We start from the raw sequence: 17,272 nt of genomic DNA on the forward strand, positions 1-17,272 counted from the left end.
ATCCCTGGTTCTACCCTTAGGGATGCATCCTGTTCCGTGATAGCCTTCAAATTCAAGTCTTCCCTTCTCTGGGCTATATGTCCTTATGTCCCTTAGCCAGGCATTGTGTAGCAAGCTGAGGCCCCTCCCTCATCATCCTGGACTCTTATCTGGAAATGTTCCAGTTTGCAGACCCAGATGCAAGAGGCCAGATGTGGTCTATCCAGAGCAGAACACAGTGGGACTAGTACCACCTGCCCTCCCCCCCCCCCCACTATTTGCTCTAGGTGCTCTTCTTCTGTTCATGACCCACCAGTTGTACATGGCAGAACCAAGATTCAGACTCAGATATTTTGACTTTAAGTTCAGTGCTTTTTCTGCTTCACCAGGCTTCCTCCCTATCCAAGGTACTCAGTTACCCAATAGAGGTGGGAGGTCAGGTGGCGGCACTTCTACCTTGTCTTTAGGAGTGAATGACCATGGGTGGTGGTGGGGGAGCAGGTATTAGTAAACTTCTCATGGCTTATGTCTACTCCTTCCACTCTCCAAGTGACCCTGGGTGTTACTGCCATCAGGCCTATTCAAAACCTCAACCGGTCAGCTCTATGTACCCCAAGGTAAGCTTGCTCAAGGGAAATGTCAACTTAGTAGCTTTTTAAAAATGCTTTTCATCCTTCCTACAAAAAGGGTTCCAAAACAAAACAAGAGGGAAAGGAATGTTTCTGTCTTTGTAGCTGAGCCAATCCTAACTGTGTTCTTTCCTTCCGCTCTCTTCTCCAGCCTATCCTTCACATAGCTGGTAAAAATCTTTGGGTCTATGTCACTCCTCTGCTCAAAAGCCTTTGGTGGCTCCCTATTGTCTTTAGGATCAAATATAAACACTGCCCTCTTGTAATTTGAGATGTCCCAATTTAGACTCAAACTGCCTTACCAGCCCCAGCTTCATCTCACACTATTCTTGGTTTATTCTGTATTCCAGCCCATCACTCTCTGATTCCATATGTTTATTTCAGTCATCCTGTACGCCTAGAATGTAGGCCTTCCTCTACTCCATCTGTTGAAATTCTTTTCTTCCCTAGGGACTTAGCTCAGGTACTGTCTCCATCCTGAGGCCTTCTATAATCTCCTAGCTAAAAGCCTTCTCTCCATCCTCTAGAGTTCCTTGAGTTCTTTAGATATTTCCTTTGCTCCTTTCATGTTCTCCCTTGTATTACATGTACATATCATTTTCCCTAGCACCTGGAACCTACTTAAGGAAAGGGACATGCCATTTTTCATATTGTACCCCTAATACCTAGGAAAATACCTTGTACATAATATGGTCTTAGTGTTTGATAAACTGAAATGAATTGAATTCTCAAAATCGATCCCTTGAGGGGTGGGCTTATCTTCAGGTCTTTAGCATAGGGTCTTGGGTTTGGGATTGAATCTATATTTCTCTCTATTAATCTTGTGTATGTATGTATGTATGTATGTATGTATGTATGTACTTCACTGTGTCTACACCAAATTCTAGGAGCTTTGTTCATGCTTAAGAACAGCCTATCGCTTCTCCCTCATGCTCATCTCATGAATAGACACTATATTTGATGCATTTGTTTTCCATTTCTGTGGAATCCAAAGGGTAGACAATGTACTTTCTGGGTCCCTGATGCTGACTTCTTCTTATCTGTTCTCAGCAGGTCTTGGTAGAATCTATTAGAGGTCCTACCTGGGGATCTAGAGGGTCGGTTCCATTAATTCATTCAACGGACATTTATGAAACATGTTCTATATACAATATTTACATTTTGCAGGTATAAATTGGATTCCTGAGTGGAAGCACTTCATTTAGCAATGGAAATTCACCCTAAGATAAGAAGTACTCATTGGATCCTTAGGTGGTTTCAATTCCAGGAGGGAGTAAGAACTTGAAGGATGCTCCATCAGCTCTGATAGCAGTCTGGCATTCATAGCTGAGACCTGAGATTCCCTAAAAGGAAAATAGACTATTGGCTCTGGAGTTGGAGGAATCACTGACAATTCTACCTAGAGAAATCAGAACTTGAATAGAAGCACATCATCAGAGGACAGCGAGGAAGCAATTTCTCATGGATAGTCTGATCCATGTGCATGAGAAAGTAAGTGAGGGTAATCAAAGATTGGTCAGAGGAAAAGGAATGAGGCTGATCTTTCTCAGAGAGAAAGAAGAAAACATAGTAACTTAACTCAGTAGGTCTGAGAATTGAGCTGAGTAAAACCAAGGTGGTCTCATGAACATGTGATATTTTTAATATTTCACATGCTTTCCCATCTTTTTTCTCATGTCATCCTTTCAGAAACTGATATGGTACAGGCAGGGTATGTAAGAAGGATTATTATGAAGTAATGAGACTAAAGTTCATGAGTGATTCATGGGATCACTCATTACCTCATTATTAGCCCCATTTCACAGATGAGGACACTAATATCTTGAGGTTAAGCAATTCACCTCGAATTGTCTAGGTGGGACAGACTGGTAACCATAGTATGGTATTCTAAGTCCCAGTTTCATTCTTTTTCCATTGTATCATGATACTTCTCTGATACTGTTATATCCATGAAGCTGCTTTCTCCAAGTAAGAAAATTGATTCTTCACATACTTTTTGAGGCAACAAAGGACACTGAAGTATTTTCTTTCATTAAAAGTAATTACTCATGCATAATAAGGTTATATGTTTAAGTTGAGGACAGGGGTGTGAATTCAAGCCATTTTCTGACTCCCCAGTACAGAGATCTGTCTTATGCAAACTGCTATGAACAGAGGGACAAAGTCAGTTTTGGTTATCAACATTCATGGTTTTCCCCTCTGATTCTGGGAGAAGGCAAGATTGTTATGCATTTGCCTTCCCTATCACTGGGATGGGAGGTTCATGTTTAATTGGTATGAGATTTTTAGTTCACTGAGTCTGGTGTAAATTAAATCAGTTTTCCTTATGTTTCCTTTTCCTCTTTCAGCCCTACTTTCTCAGAACTCTTTCTTTTCCCAAGAAGGGAGCATAGAAGAGTAAGGAATGGATGCTGTGTTCCTGATTGCCAAATTCCAGGTAAAATTGGCTTTCCCTCCTTTTTTTTTTTGGTCATGGCATCTCATTTTCCAGATTATGGTTCCTTTTTCTTCATTCTGAAACATCTTTGATCAGTTGCTCCTCTAGTAACCAAAGCCCTACTTTCTCATACCTAGGAAATTAGTTTTATTCCAATAGGTGATGAACTCTCTACAGCCAAGGATTTTTTAAAAAAATTCTTTTTATTTTTCATATAGTCCACCAAAACAAATTCCCACATTGGCCACATCTAAAAATGCATGCCTCATTTTAGATTTTAAGTCTTTCTTCTCTCTGGCAGGAGGCAGGTAATGGGATTTATTTCCAGGCCTCTGAATCATTGAATTAAGCGGTATTCTGAAGTCTTTCAATTATGTTTTTTTTTACTATGATGTCATCATTGTGTAAATTGCTCTTCCAGTTTTCCTCACAGGTCTTCCCAGTTTCCTCTGAAACCATTCATTTCATCGTTTCTTATGGCAAAATAATATTCTATTACATTCATATGCCACAATTTTTAGCCATTCACCCATAGGTGAACATCCCTTTGATTTCCAGTGTGGGGCTACTATGAAAAGAGCTGCTATAAATATTTTTATACATATGGGCACTTTTCCTCTTTACTTGATTTCTTTGTCAGTACATGCCTACTGGTGGCACAGTTAGATCAAAGAGAATGTACAAAGTAGTAACTTTACAGTGCAATATTGTTTTCCAGAAATGTACAGTTCCACCACCAGTACATCAATGCACTTGTTCCCCACAGATGCTCCAACATTTGTTACTTTTTTTTGTCATCTTTGCCATGCTAGTGGGTATGAGATAGAATTTCAGAGTCGCTTTAATTTGTATTTATCTAATTACTGATGATTTGAAGCATTTTTTCATAGATTGTTGATAACTTGGATAGCTTCCTTTGAAAACTGCTTGTTCACATCCTTTGACCATTTATATTTTGGGTGATAGCTCTTAGTCTTATAAATCTGAATCAGTTTTTTATATATCTTGGATATGAGACCTTCGCGAGAAACTTACTGCGATGATCTTTCCCAATTATGTTTTCCTTCTCATTTTAACTGAATTAGATTTTCATTAAGGAACAGTCTTTTCAATTTTATATAATCACAATTGTTCTTTTTATTTCCTCTGATTTCTATTGCTTGTTTAGTCATGAACTCTTCTTCTTTCCATAGATCTGAAAGGTAATTTCTTCCCAGCTCCTCTAGTTTGCTTACAATGTCACTATTTCTGTTTAAGTCATGTATCCATCTGGAGTTTATCTTGGTATACAATGTGAGATGTTGGTCTGTACCCAGTTTCTGCCAAACTCCTTTCCGGTTTTCCCCACAGGTTTTTATCACATAGTGAATCCTTGCCCCAGTATCTGAGGTTTTTGGGTTTATTGCACACTCAGTTTTATGTCACTTGTTTTATAACTAACCTATTCAACTGATCAATCTCTCAATTTTTTTTGCCAAATCATTTTGGTAATCAGTTTACCAAATTATCAATACCAAATCATTTTTTAAAAAATTTTTCTGGAGGGGGGAAAAAGGCAAGGCAAGTGACTTGCCCAAGGTAGTAAATGCCCAGCTAGTAAATGTGTCAAGTGTCTGAGGTTTGATTTGAACTCAGGTCCTTCTGATTCACGGCTCACTGTACCACCTAGCTGCCCCTACCAAATCATTTTAATAATTACTGTTTTATAGTATAATTTGAGATCTGGTACTAATAGATCTCCTTCCTTTTTGGTCATGGGTTCTTATTCTGTTTTGTTTAATGAATCCCTTTGACAGAATGGTGAAGTGAACCCTTCTCAGAGTAATATTTTTAAATGCATAACTTGAAATATATTGGATTACAAAGGAAAACAATTATATTCAAATGCATTTATCAAAATTTTAAAAAAAATCCAGGTTCATGGACCCTAGGTTAAAAGCCCCTGTTCTAGGAAATATGCTTTGCTTAACTTTTGTTCTCTCTCAAAAGTGAATTGGCGATGGGCACAATAAAAGAGAGAGAAGATAAAGAACTATCTGCTTCAGGTCACATGCCTTTTAATTCTGCCAGTACCTCTTCTGAACTATAAGCTCCTCCCAGTACTTTTATCTTTACCTCTTCCCTCTAGGTCATGGGGAGACAAGGACCATGGGTGAGCAAGAATGTTTGTATTTTAGGAGTTGGTGACATTCAAGGATGTGGCTGTGAACTTCACCCAGGAAGAGTGGAGGCAACTGAACTCTGCTCAGAAGGATTTGTACAGGGATGTGATGTTGGAGAACTACAGAAACATGATCTCACTGGGTAAGGATAGGTTTGCCCTGAGATTAAAAATCTTACCTGTTTTTAGAAAATACCTCTCTTCCCTCAGTGGGGTAATAACTACATTTTGGAAAAGACTCCTAAAGAGGGAACTAGAGTTTAAATTTTGTGGTCCCACTCATGTTTTAATATCACTGTATGGTCACATGCCAGAAGCCTGTGGGAGTTACTCTGAAACTAGAGCAATCTTTGTACAACAGTGAAAGTAAAGTAATGCTTATGTCAGGATTGGGTAAAGGCCAGGATTTCATGTGACTTTAGCATGTATCAAGGCCAAAAAAAAAAAAGGAATAGGCCCCAGGCAGAGACACACATTTATAAATGAAAATAAAAGCTAGAGAGGCAGCAGGTAATAAGGAGAGACATCACGTGGTGAATCCAAAAACTTCTGGTCAAGAAAATAAGAGTGGAATCTAGAGCTCCCTTGAATATCTCAGATGAAAAGAAGAAGAGAACAATCAAGAGGGACACCGAGGGACATCGAGGAGTCTGTGTCAGAGGCTTCATGGAGAAGACCATCCAACAGGAACTTCATCAGTGTCCTCTGCAACCTTTAAGGCTCCCTACCCCTTCTGGACATTCTCTCCTATGATTTCCAAACCTATCCAATAAGTGGTTATTAAGTATCTATATGTGCAAGGGACTGGGGATACAAAGACAGAGAGAAAAACTGACCCTCCCATCCAGGAGTTTATATTTTACTTGTAAGTAGGTAAATATATAGGTGATAATTGGCAGATACTTCAGGGATACCACATTTCCTTGGTCTTCTCCTACCTTTCTAACTACCCTGTTTCTGTCTCTTGTTGTCTCCTCATCTTTTCCCTTAATGCAGGTGTTTCTCCAAATGTCTATTCTTTTTATTTTATTTTTTTATTTTACCAGAACACAAATATAGAATAGAAAAAAAGAAACAAAAACATATCTGAAACTTAAATACAAAGAAAGGAAAAAAAAACATGTCATGTGCATAGCAGAACATAAACGAGGATTCAAAATATATAACAATAAATTTTCATTTCAAGAAAGCCTGTATGATAGATAATACACCTTGTGTTGAGAATTGTCCATCTTTTCTTTGCTTCCTTGTGTCTTCTTTTGTTCTCTGCTGTACACTTTTTAACTTTGTTCTTTTTTCCCTCCCCCCACCTCCAGAAGGCTACAATATAGTTTAGATATGTTTCTCAATATATACATACATATACAGATATATACACACACTTATATATGCATATATAGATATATACTTTCCCAAACATACTGTACTCCTGATCTTTGTTTTTATGTTTGTACATATCTCTTGTTTCCTATCCCTCCTGCCTCCTTTACTTTACTTTACTTTACGTTACATGGCCTTCCTATTACTTGCCTACCCCCCCTTCTCCATCAACAACCCTTCCCTCCTATTACTTGCCTTCCCCCCTCCAAGGATCCCTCCCCTATCCTCCCATTCCCTTTAATCTAAACACCCTTTACTTATCCCCTCATTCTCCCCTCTAAAAATCTCTCCCTTGTCCTCTCCCCCCTCACTATACCCCTACCATTTTATTTCTTCTAAATTTAGAAAACTTTTTTTTTTGGTTTTAAAATCAAATTTATTTTTTTTCCTATTTATTTTTTTTATTTAATATATTTAGTTTTCAGCATTGATTTTCACAAGAGTTTGAATTACAAATTTTCTCCCCATTTCTACCCACCCCCACACTCCAAGATGGCGTATATTCTGGTTGCCCTGTTCCCCAGTCAGCCCTCCCTTCTGTCACCCCACTCCCCTCCCATCCCCTTTTCCCTTCCTATCTTGTAGGGCAAGATAAATTTCTATGCCCCATTGCCTGTGTATCTTATTTTCTAGTTGCATGCAAAAACTTTTTTGTTTTTGTTTTTGAACATCTATTTTTTAAAACTTTGAGTTCCCAAATTCTCTCCCCTCTTCCCTTCCCACCCACCCTCCCTAAGAAGTCAAGCAGTTCAACATGGGCCACATGCGTATCATTATGTATAACCCTTCCACAATACTCATGTTGTGAAAGACTAACTATATTTTGCTTCTTCCTAACCTATCCCCCTTTATTGAATTTTCTCCCTTGACCCTGTCCCTTTTTCGAAAGTGTTTGTTTTTGATTACCTTCACCCCCATCTGCCCTCCCTTCTATCATCCCCCCCTTTTTTTATCTTCTTCCTCCTTCTTTCCTGTGGGGTAAGATACCCAATTGAGTATGTATGGTATTCCCTCTTCAGGTCAAATCTGATGAGGGCAAGATTCACTCATTCCCCCTCACCTGCCTTCTCTTCTCTTCCTACAGAACTGCTTTTTCTTGCCACTTTTATGCGAGATAATTTACCCCATTCTATCTCTCCCTATCTCCCTCTATCAATATATTCCTCTCTCATCCCTTATTCATCTTCAACTCACCCTGTGCCTGCTCGCTCTCTCTCTCTCTCTCTCTCTCTCTCTATATATATACATACACACACACATACACATATACATACATACACACTCACATATGCATATATATACATAAACATATATATATACATATATATATATATATATATGTATATGCATATTCCCTTCAGCTACCCTAATGCTGAGGTCTCATGAATCATACACATCATCTTTCCATGTAGGAATGTAAACAGAACAGTTCAACTGTAGTAAGTCCCTTGCAATTTCTTTTTCTTGTTCTTTTTCTTAATTATCTTTTCATGCTTCTCTTGATTCTTGTGTTTGAAAGTCAAATTTTCTATTCAGCTCTGGTCTTTTCACTGAGAAAACTTGAAAGTCCTCTATTTTATTGAAAATCCATATTTTGCCTTGGAGCATGATACTCAGTTTTGCTGGGTAGGTGATTCTTGGTTTTAATCCTAGCTCCATTGACCTCCGGAATATTGTATTTCAAGCCCTTCGATCTTTTAATGTAGAAGCTGCTAGATCTTGGGTTATTCTGATTGTGTTTCCACAATACTGAAATTGTTTCTTTCTGGCTGCTTGCAGTATTTTCTCCTTGACCTGGAAACTCTGGAATTTGGCGATAATATTCCTAGGAGATTTCTTTTTGGGATCTATTTGAGGAGGTGATTGGTAGATTCTTTCAATTTCTATTTTGCCCTGTGGCTCTAGAATATCAGTGCAGTTCTCCTTGATAATTTCTTGAAAGATGATATCTAGGCTCTTTTTTTGATCATGGCTTTCAGATAGTCCAATAATTTTTAAATTATCTCTCCTGGATCTGTTTTCCAGGTCAGTGGTTTTTGCAATGAGATATTTCACATTGTCTTCCATTTTTTCATTCCTTTGGTTCTGTTTTATAATATCTTGATTTCTCATAAAGTCACTAGCTTCCACTTGCTCCAATCTAATTTTTAAGGTAGTATTTTCTTCAGTGGTCTTTTGGACCTCCTTTTCCATTTGGCTAATTCTGCCTTTCAAGGCATTCTTCTCTTCATTGGCTTTTTGGAGCTCTTTTGCCATTTGAGTTAATCTATTTTTTAAGGTGTTGTTTTCTTCAGTGTATTTTTCAGTATTTTTTTGGGTCTCCTTTAGCAAGTCATTGACTTGTTTTTCATGGTTTTCTTGCACCACTCTCATTTCTCTTCCCAATGTTTCCTCTACTTCTCTAACTTGCTTTTCCAAATCCTTTTTGAGCTCTTCCATGGCCTGAGACCAGTTCATGTTTTTCTTAGAGGTTTTTGTTGTAGGCTATATGACTTTGTTGACTTCTTCTGGCTGTATGTTTTGGTCTTCTTTGTCACCAAAGAAGGATTCCAGAGTCTGAGACTGAATCTGGGTGCGTTTTCGCTGCCTGGCCATGTTGCCAGCCAACTTACTTGACCCTTGAGTTTTTCAGCGGGGTATGACTGCTTGTAGACTAAAGAGTTCTATGTTCCAAGCTTGGGCGGATGTGCTGCCACACCAGCACTCCTCCTTCCCCAAGAACCCCCAACCCAGACTGGACTTAGATCTTCAGCAGGCTCTTCACTCCTGCTCTGATCCGCCACTTAATTCCTCCCACCAGGTAGGCCTGGGGCTGGAAGCAACTGCAGCTGTAGTTCTGTAGCTGCCCCACCTCCGCTGTCCCCAGGGCAGTGGCTGAACCCAAACTCTATCCCTGTCCCCAGCAGCTTTTCCCACTAACCTACTCTGCTGTCTTTGGTGTTTGTGGGTTGAGAAGTCTGGTAACTGCTGCAGCTCACTGAGTCAGGGTGCTAGGGCATGCTCCACCCGGCTCCTGGTCTGGTTGGTCTGCGCCACCCACGCTGGGCTCTGCTCAGCTCCGCTCCCCTCCACTCCCAGTTCCATGCGGGATAGACCTTACCCAGAAACTATCCAGGCTGTCCTGGGCTAGAGCCCTGCTTCCCTCTGCCACTTTGTGGGTTCTGCAGTTCCAGAATTGGTTCAGAGCCATTGTTTATAGGTTTTTGGAGGGACTTGGCGGGGAGCTCACGCTAGTCCCTGCTTTCCAGCTGCCATCTTCCAGAAAACTTTTATACTCTTCTAAATATACATGTATTGTTTCCTCTTAAACCCACTCCTGATGAAAGTAGGTGACCAGAACCTCCAGCTCTCCTCCCCCAACTAAACCCTCTGTATCCTTTCTTCCTCTTGCACCTCTTTTGTATAAAAGTTACTCTTTTTAGCAGTTTCTAAATGGTTTTACTTTTTAAATTCCTATCAGTCAGGTTTATCCCTCTCTTTCTTATGTGCTCAACAATTATTAATATGAATCTTAGACATATATTTTACATTTTATGTTATGTAAAAGGTAAACAGTCTGTTCTTATGAATCCTTTATAGTCAGTCTTTGGTATGTACCTTATGTTTCTCTTGGTTCTTGTGTATCAAATCTTCTATTAAGCGGAAGATTTTTTTTAACAAAGTCTTGAAAGTCTGAAGGCTTGTCAAATGTCCATTTTTTCCATTCAAGATAATACTTAAATTTGAAGGGTATGATATTTTTGGCCGGAGCTCCAGGTCTTTTGCTCTTCAATATATTGTGTTCCAAGACCTGCGGTCCTTTAGTGTCTCTGCTGCTAGATCTTGTGTAATTCTAATTGTAGTGCCATCATATTTAAATTGTTTTAATCTTGATGCTTTTAATATTTTGTCCTTGAGCTGGGGTTTCAGAACTTGACTGATATTCCTATGAGTTTTCCTCGTAGGATCTCTCTTAAGTGGTGTGTGATGGATTTTTTCTATTTCTACTTCCTTGCCTTGTTCTAATATCAAGTATCAAGATTCTTTTTTTGGTCATAACTTTCAGTTAGTCCGATTATTTTTATATTTTCTCTTCTTGATCTATTCTCCAAATCTGTTGTTTTTCTTATAAGATGTTTCACTTTCTCTTCTATTTTTTCATTACTCATGTTTTGTTTAATTATTTCTTGATCTCTTATAATTTCACTGGCTTCACCTTGCCCGATTCTAATTTTCAAGGTGTCTTTTTCCTCCTTGAGATTCTGGATCTCCTTTTCTAATTGGTTGACTTTCCTTTCATAACTTTCTTGTTTTTCTTAGATTATTATTTTTTTTTAGTTTTTCCTCCATCGCTGTCATTTGATTTCTAAAGTCTTTTTTAAGATCTTCTATAAATTCTTTTTGGGCAAGTGACCATTTGATGTTGCTCTTTGGGGGTTTCTTTACTTCAATATCTTCCTCTAAAGATGAACCCCGGTCATCTCTATTCCCATAATAGGTTTCTGTGGTCAGATTCTTTCTCCTTTGCCTGTGCATTTTTTGGTGGTGATAACTTGATTTTTGTAATCACCTCTAGCCCTGGGGTATGGGAAATGGTGCCTCTTGCCCCAGATCTTCAGTTCTCCCCTATAGCCTGGAACCAGAGCCAAACCTCCAATCTCATGTAAGTGCCCACAGCCAGGGGCTTTCTTCCCCACTGCTTTTGCACTCACAGGGCCTGTGTTGGTTCCTCCTCGCCCCCACTGCTCTTTGCAGCACAGCTGAATCTGATGTTCCTTCTCAGCAGAGGTTCCTGCAATCTTCCTGGGCTCAAACACAGGACTCCCCTCACCATCCAGGGTACAAAGTTCCAGTGGCTGGGGCCAAGGCAGCCTGTCTAACCAACTAACCCCGGGACTTGCTGCTAGGTTTAAGCGGCTTGTGGCTTGCTGTTAAAAGGGAACCTAGCCTGGAGGTGTTTACTCCTGGCAGGGACCAAACCTGGTCCTGGGATTTTTTTCAGATCTTCTCAAACTGTCCCAGGAAGATTCTGGTTGCACCCCTATTCTTCTTTGTCTCCACCCACACTTTGTTTGCCCTAAGGTGCTATTTTAACTGTGTGGGGAAAAATCTTGAGAGCTTGGAATTTTCTGACCTACTCCACCATCTTCCCAGAATCCTCTCCTCCAAATGTCTATTCTTGATTCTCTTTTCTTGTGCTTTTATTCTGTCTCCCTTGGCCATTTCAGTCTCTCCTACAGATTCCACTCTCACCTCTACGCAGAGGACCACCAAATCTACCCTTGCTGTCCTGACCAATCTTCTGAGCACCAGATCCCCATCTTCAGCAGAAACAAGTCATTTCAGACTAACTTCATTTCCTTTAATAGGGTTATAAGATCAGGAGGTGGATATAGATATAGTTTAACTAGTCTCTTGTGCCTTTTGAACAAGATTGAAGTAGTCTAAACAACAGTACAGTTAGGAAAATTCAGAATTAGTTGAATGGTCAGACCCAAAGAACAGTCATTGATAGTTCAATGTCAACACAGATAAGTATCACCTAGACAGCACTGGGGAAGTACACGGTGTGTGTGGGTAGGCTGCAACAAATGTTTAAAAAAGCAATTATGAAAGAGAAGCACAGTAAAATACGTAATCAGAGAAGTATATGATCAAAAAGAAGAATGGGTTAGTCAGGTGGCAAGAGAAAGGAATAAACAAAGACAGCCTTTATGTTTCAATGGTATCCTCACAATGTCAAAAGAAGGCAAGGAAGGCCTCTAGTGTGTTGGATGAACACCCTGGGGTGAACTTATGGGAAGACATGGTAATAGTCACATAGGATAAGCAGGCAGGGATGGGTTGCAATTCTCTTCACTGGAGGGAATACCCACATTGATGAAATCACAGAACCATCTGTGAATCTGAGTTGATTATATAGGTATAAAGTATTACATGGTTTCAAAAAAATGAATTTCATAATCACAGGATGGAGGACTCATGGCTAGATATCAGTTTGCCTGAAAAAGATCTGGGAATTTTAATGGAATGTAGGCTTAATATGCCTCAATACTGATACAGCAGCAAAAACAAAAGCAAAAACAACGCCCCCTGCCCCAATCCTGGGCTGAATTCAGAGAGGCATTTTGTCTAGGACTAGTGAGGTGATATCATCTGCAATACTCTGCCCTGACCAGACCAAATCTGGAGTGTTACATTCAGTTCTGAATGCCCCATTTTAAGGACATCGATAAACTGGAGAATATCTAGAGGCCCACCAGAATGGTGAAGAGTCTTCAAATCATGTCATGTGAGGAATGAAGGAAATGAGGATGAGAAGAAAAGACTTCAGGGAGACATGATACCTGTGCAAGATACTTAAACGATCCATGCCTCAGTTTCCTCATCTGTAAAATAAAGGGGTTGGATTTGATGGTCTTAAAGATCCTTCCCAGCTCCAAATCTATAATCCTATGACATATACAATCACTTGAAAGATCACCCTAGCCATCCATGCAGGAAAAGCCAAGTAGATAAAGAGTACCTATTACCCAGATTATGACAAATAGTTGGATGGGTGGCCCATTGCATAAGTCTGTTGGTACATAGGGGTTCAAAAAGTCTTGTAGTTTTAAGCTTAATAGCTGAGTAGTTTAGTAGCTTTAATAGTTCCAAAAGTCTTATAGTTTTAAGTTTAATAGCTGAATAGTTTATTAGCTTTAATAGTTTAAAACTACACTGAGACTTTTGGGACACCTATTTTGGATAAGTGTTGCAGGTGGACAGTAAACTGGGCTCATAACTGAATATGAAGAGAACAAACTGCATAACACTTAGGAAACTGTGCACTGCTTTCAGCGAGCCCAAGTTGCTTCCAGCTCAAGTCCCTATTCTATAAATCCTTTTTCAACTGTTCTAGCTTGAATCAATCTCTAAGATTCCCTCCCAACTGTACAATACTACGATTCTATGACAATGCATCCCTTTCATTTCAATTCCAGATTAAACCATAATTTTATGAAACATTTAAATGGAACAAATTGTTTTTTTTAGAGACATAATATTAAGTGGTTGGACCGTATACCCACTGGTGCATATTTTTTCCTCAATTTACTTAATTATTAATAACTGTAGATTGTTTATGGTGTTCAGTCTTTTGGTTCTTGGATGAGTAAGGCTTCGATGCAGGTGTCTGTTTATTCTTTCTTTCTTTTTTTTTTGGAGGAGGAAGGCAGGGCAATTGGGCTTAAGTGACTTGCCCAAGGTCACACAGCTAGTGTGTCAAATGTCTGAGGCTGGATTTGAACTCAGGTCCTCCTGACTCCAGGGCTGATGCTCTACCGGGTGCCACCTAGCTGGACCTCGGTGTCTGTTTATTCTGCCCTTTCCTAGGTAAAATGTCTTCACTTTATAGAGCTGAAAATCGGCAGCTTCATTGCTTTTCCTGAAACTGTACATCATTCTCTGCTTTCTCAGGACAGGGCTTCTCACCAAAAGTCCAAGTTCAGATAGTTTTATACATCTGAGATACCCAGTTGTCTGTCAGTGAAACCATAAATGAACTCCAATGAACCTGCTACTTACTGGCAACATAACCCTAATTCTCCTTCAGAGACCTCTGTGCCTCCTTCTGGGCTTTATGATATCCTTTTCACTTTTCTATAGACTAAGGAAGGGAAGAAGCACTGTCCAAATATTTTATTTTATCCTCACAACAACCCTGGGAAGGTAGGTGCTATTATTATCCTCCTTGTACAGATGAAGAAACTTGAGGCAGACAGAGGTTAAATCACTTGCCCAGGGTCAAACATCTAGTAAGTGTATGAAATTGGATTTGAACTCAGGTCTTCCTGACTCCAGGCCCAGTGCTTTATCTACTGTTCTACCTAGCTGCCTGAAAGGTTGGGACTGAGCCCTGAAACAGCTGTTTGTCCCCAGCAAAAACAGCTATATTTTCTTTATTTGGTGATTAGGGCTTTCCATTTCTAAACCTGATGTGATTCTCCAGTTGGAGCGAGGGGAAGAACCATGGATACTCAATCTAAAGAGAACTGCAGAGAGAGAGATCCCACAACACACCTCTCCTGGTAAGTGAAAAAAAAAAAAAAACCAAACAGGCAGATGAGATTTACTAGAAGTAATAGCTCAGCAGTTCATTTGGGAAGCTCTCAGGGGCTCCAAGGCCTGCTGAAATTGTATTGCCACAGACCCACTGGAAGAGTCTCTTTTCCCTTTTTGGGGAGGAGGGGGTGCCACTTTCTCCTCACATTTGATTCTTTTGCCTTTCCTAGCTAGGAATTCTTGCCCTGTTCTTGTTCATTGAAGGGGCTACTTTTCTTTAATCACTAGAAGTTCTTTCCCCAAGTTACACCCCATTCCCTAACCATTTTTAAAACCCCATCTGGTCATTGTTCCTTATTTTGCTCTTACGCTGCTGGATAAGCTCTTTATGTATGCACCTTTACTTAATGGACTACGTACTCCAACCTACCTTGCACCCTACTTTCTTTCCTCTCCCAAGATGACAGGGCAGTTTGAGAGCCTGCCAATGCCAAAGCTGCATAATTAGCATTATTCCTCTAATACTAATCTAGTAAGCATGTATTAACAGGGAACAGCTGACATTTGTGTTTTCCTTTTTTTTTTAGATTGGGAATATAGGCCTGAGACTCAGGAGTCAACTGGAAAACAAAATAGGTCTGAGGAAGCAGAATCACCAGGCACATCAGTGGGAAAACTCAGAGGGGACCTTCCTGTGGAACTTGTATTTGGAAGATTTCATGTGCCTGGGAGCAGATTGGAGAGGCAAAGGGGAGACACTTCAGGGGAAACTTGGAAGAAAGCTTTCTCCCAAGAGAAAGGTTTCAGGCAAGTAACCATGACTCACAAGAAAACTTCCAGTAGAGAGAGAGTCCATGTATGCAATGAATGCGGAAAAACTTTCAGTCACCACTCGGCCCTCATTCGACATCATATAATTCATACAGGAGAGAAACCCTATGTATGTACTGAATGTGGAAAAGCCTTCAGTCAGCACTCAGCTCTTATTAGACATCATGTAATTCATACTGGAGAGAAGTCCCATAAATGTCATGAATGTGGGAAAGCCTTCTTCATCCGTTCTTCCCTTATTCAACATCAGAAAACTCATACTGGAGACAATCCCTATGAATGTAATGAATGTGGGAAAGCCTTCTTTGGTCTCTCAACCCTTACTCGACATCAGAGGACTCATACTGGAGAAAAGCCCTATGAATGTAGTGAATGTGGAAAATGCTTCTTTGATGGCTCATCCCTTACACGACATCAGAGAATCCATACTGGAGAGAAACCCTATGAATGCAGCGTGTGCGGGAAAGTTTTCAGTAGCAAATCATCTGTCATCCAACATCAGCGACGTCACGCTGGTGAATAAAAGAGGGCACATAATGAATTTGGAGAAATCTTTCACCAAGACCTGCCACTTTGTTAAATTTCTAACAATCAAGATGTAACCAGACATTTCTGAAAGCTTTTTATAAGATTTCCTATATTAAATCTATTGTTTGAACCTGCTGCCCTCTATGGTTACTTATTCGATTTCTCTTTTGCTATCAAACTACTTTTTTTTAACATTTAAAATTTTATCAACACATCTTGTTTTTACATCATCTTCATTTCTGAATATATACTTCCCTCCTTCCCTACACAGAAAGCTATCCTTTGTAACAAAGAATAAAGAGGAAAAGTGGTTCAGCAAAACTAACCAACTAAGCCCGATGGTATACGCAGGTAAGTTACAGCCATCATTCCCAACCTCTGCAAAGATGGTGAGTAGGTGGGGGTTGAGGGAAGATTTTCTTAGCTCCTCTTCAGGGACATGTTTGGTCATTATTATTAATATAGCATTCAGCTTTGCGAGTTTTAAAAATTTTGTTGTCATTGTATGTATCTGTGTATATATACTGATATATATTGTATATATATATATATAGATTCTGCTTACTTTACTTTCTGTTCTTTCATATAAGTCTTCCCATTGCCTCTCTGAATTCTTCATAGTCATCATTTCTTATGGCTGACAATTTTTTTTTTAAGGTCTTAGAAAAGTCATTTACTCAAATAGCATGGCAAGAACAATGATTACAAAACATTTGCCTAAGAAGCCTGGGGCCTCCTCTCCCACAAATAGAGCCTAGGGATGGAGAGAGTGGGATTGTAAAGACCTTAGGTTTATCGTAAGATATTGCTTTGGCAATACCCAATCTTTTAGTTCTGTTTTGGCCTGGTATTACATTGTGTCTCCCTGATAAAATGTGAACTCCCTGAGGGCAGGCACTGTTTCATGTTTGTCTCTGTATCCCAGTGCCTAGCACAGAATAGGTGTTTGCTGATAGGTGATTGCTTTTATGGTTGCTTATACCTAGGTTAATTGATTTGCTCATTCAACAACTATTTATTAAACTCCTATCATATGCAAAGCATTATGTTAGTTTCCAAAGAGATTACAAATGAGATTAAGACATGGCTCCTATTGTCACTGAGCTTACAATACAGCAGGAGGAGGTAAACACATGAATCTACCATACAGTAAGTGTAGTACAGAAAACAAGAGTGTGATAGATATAAAACACTGAATGCTGAAGGAAGAAAATATCATTTTTGCTGTTCCTCTCCCTTCCAGCCTTCTTCCATTCTTTCTATTAGGCCACCTAACATAGAGCCTGCTATGCCCCCTACATGTGG

The 17,272-nt window shown here is 39.6% G+C and overlaps 1 protein-coding gene across 1 annotated transcript in view; it reads left to right on the top strand.

Moving 5' to 3' along the window:
• LOC118843617 (zinc finger protein 2-like) overlaps nucleotides 1-17,272 on the top strand; it is a 111,104-nt gene that overhangs the window by 69,707 nt on the left and 24,125 nt on the right. The window contains exon 8 of the mRNA XM_036751332.1: nucleotides 15,452-15,954. Within this exon, the coding sequence (XP_036607227.1) occupies nucleotides 15,452-15,954 (503 nt within the window). The remainder of the gene's footprint in view (nucleotides 1-15,451; nucleotides 15,955-17,272) is intronic.

This window comes from Trichosurus vulpecula, chromosome 3, assembly GCF_011100635.1.
Source record: "Trichosurus vulpecula isolate mTriVul1 chromosome 3, mTriVul1.pri, whole genome shotgun sequence".
Taxonomy (NCBI): domain Eukaryota; kingdom Metazoa; phylum Chordata; class Mammalia; order Diprotodontia; family Phalangeridae; genus Trichosurus; species Trichosurus vulpecula.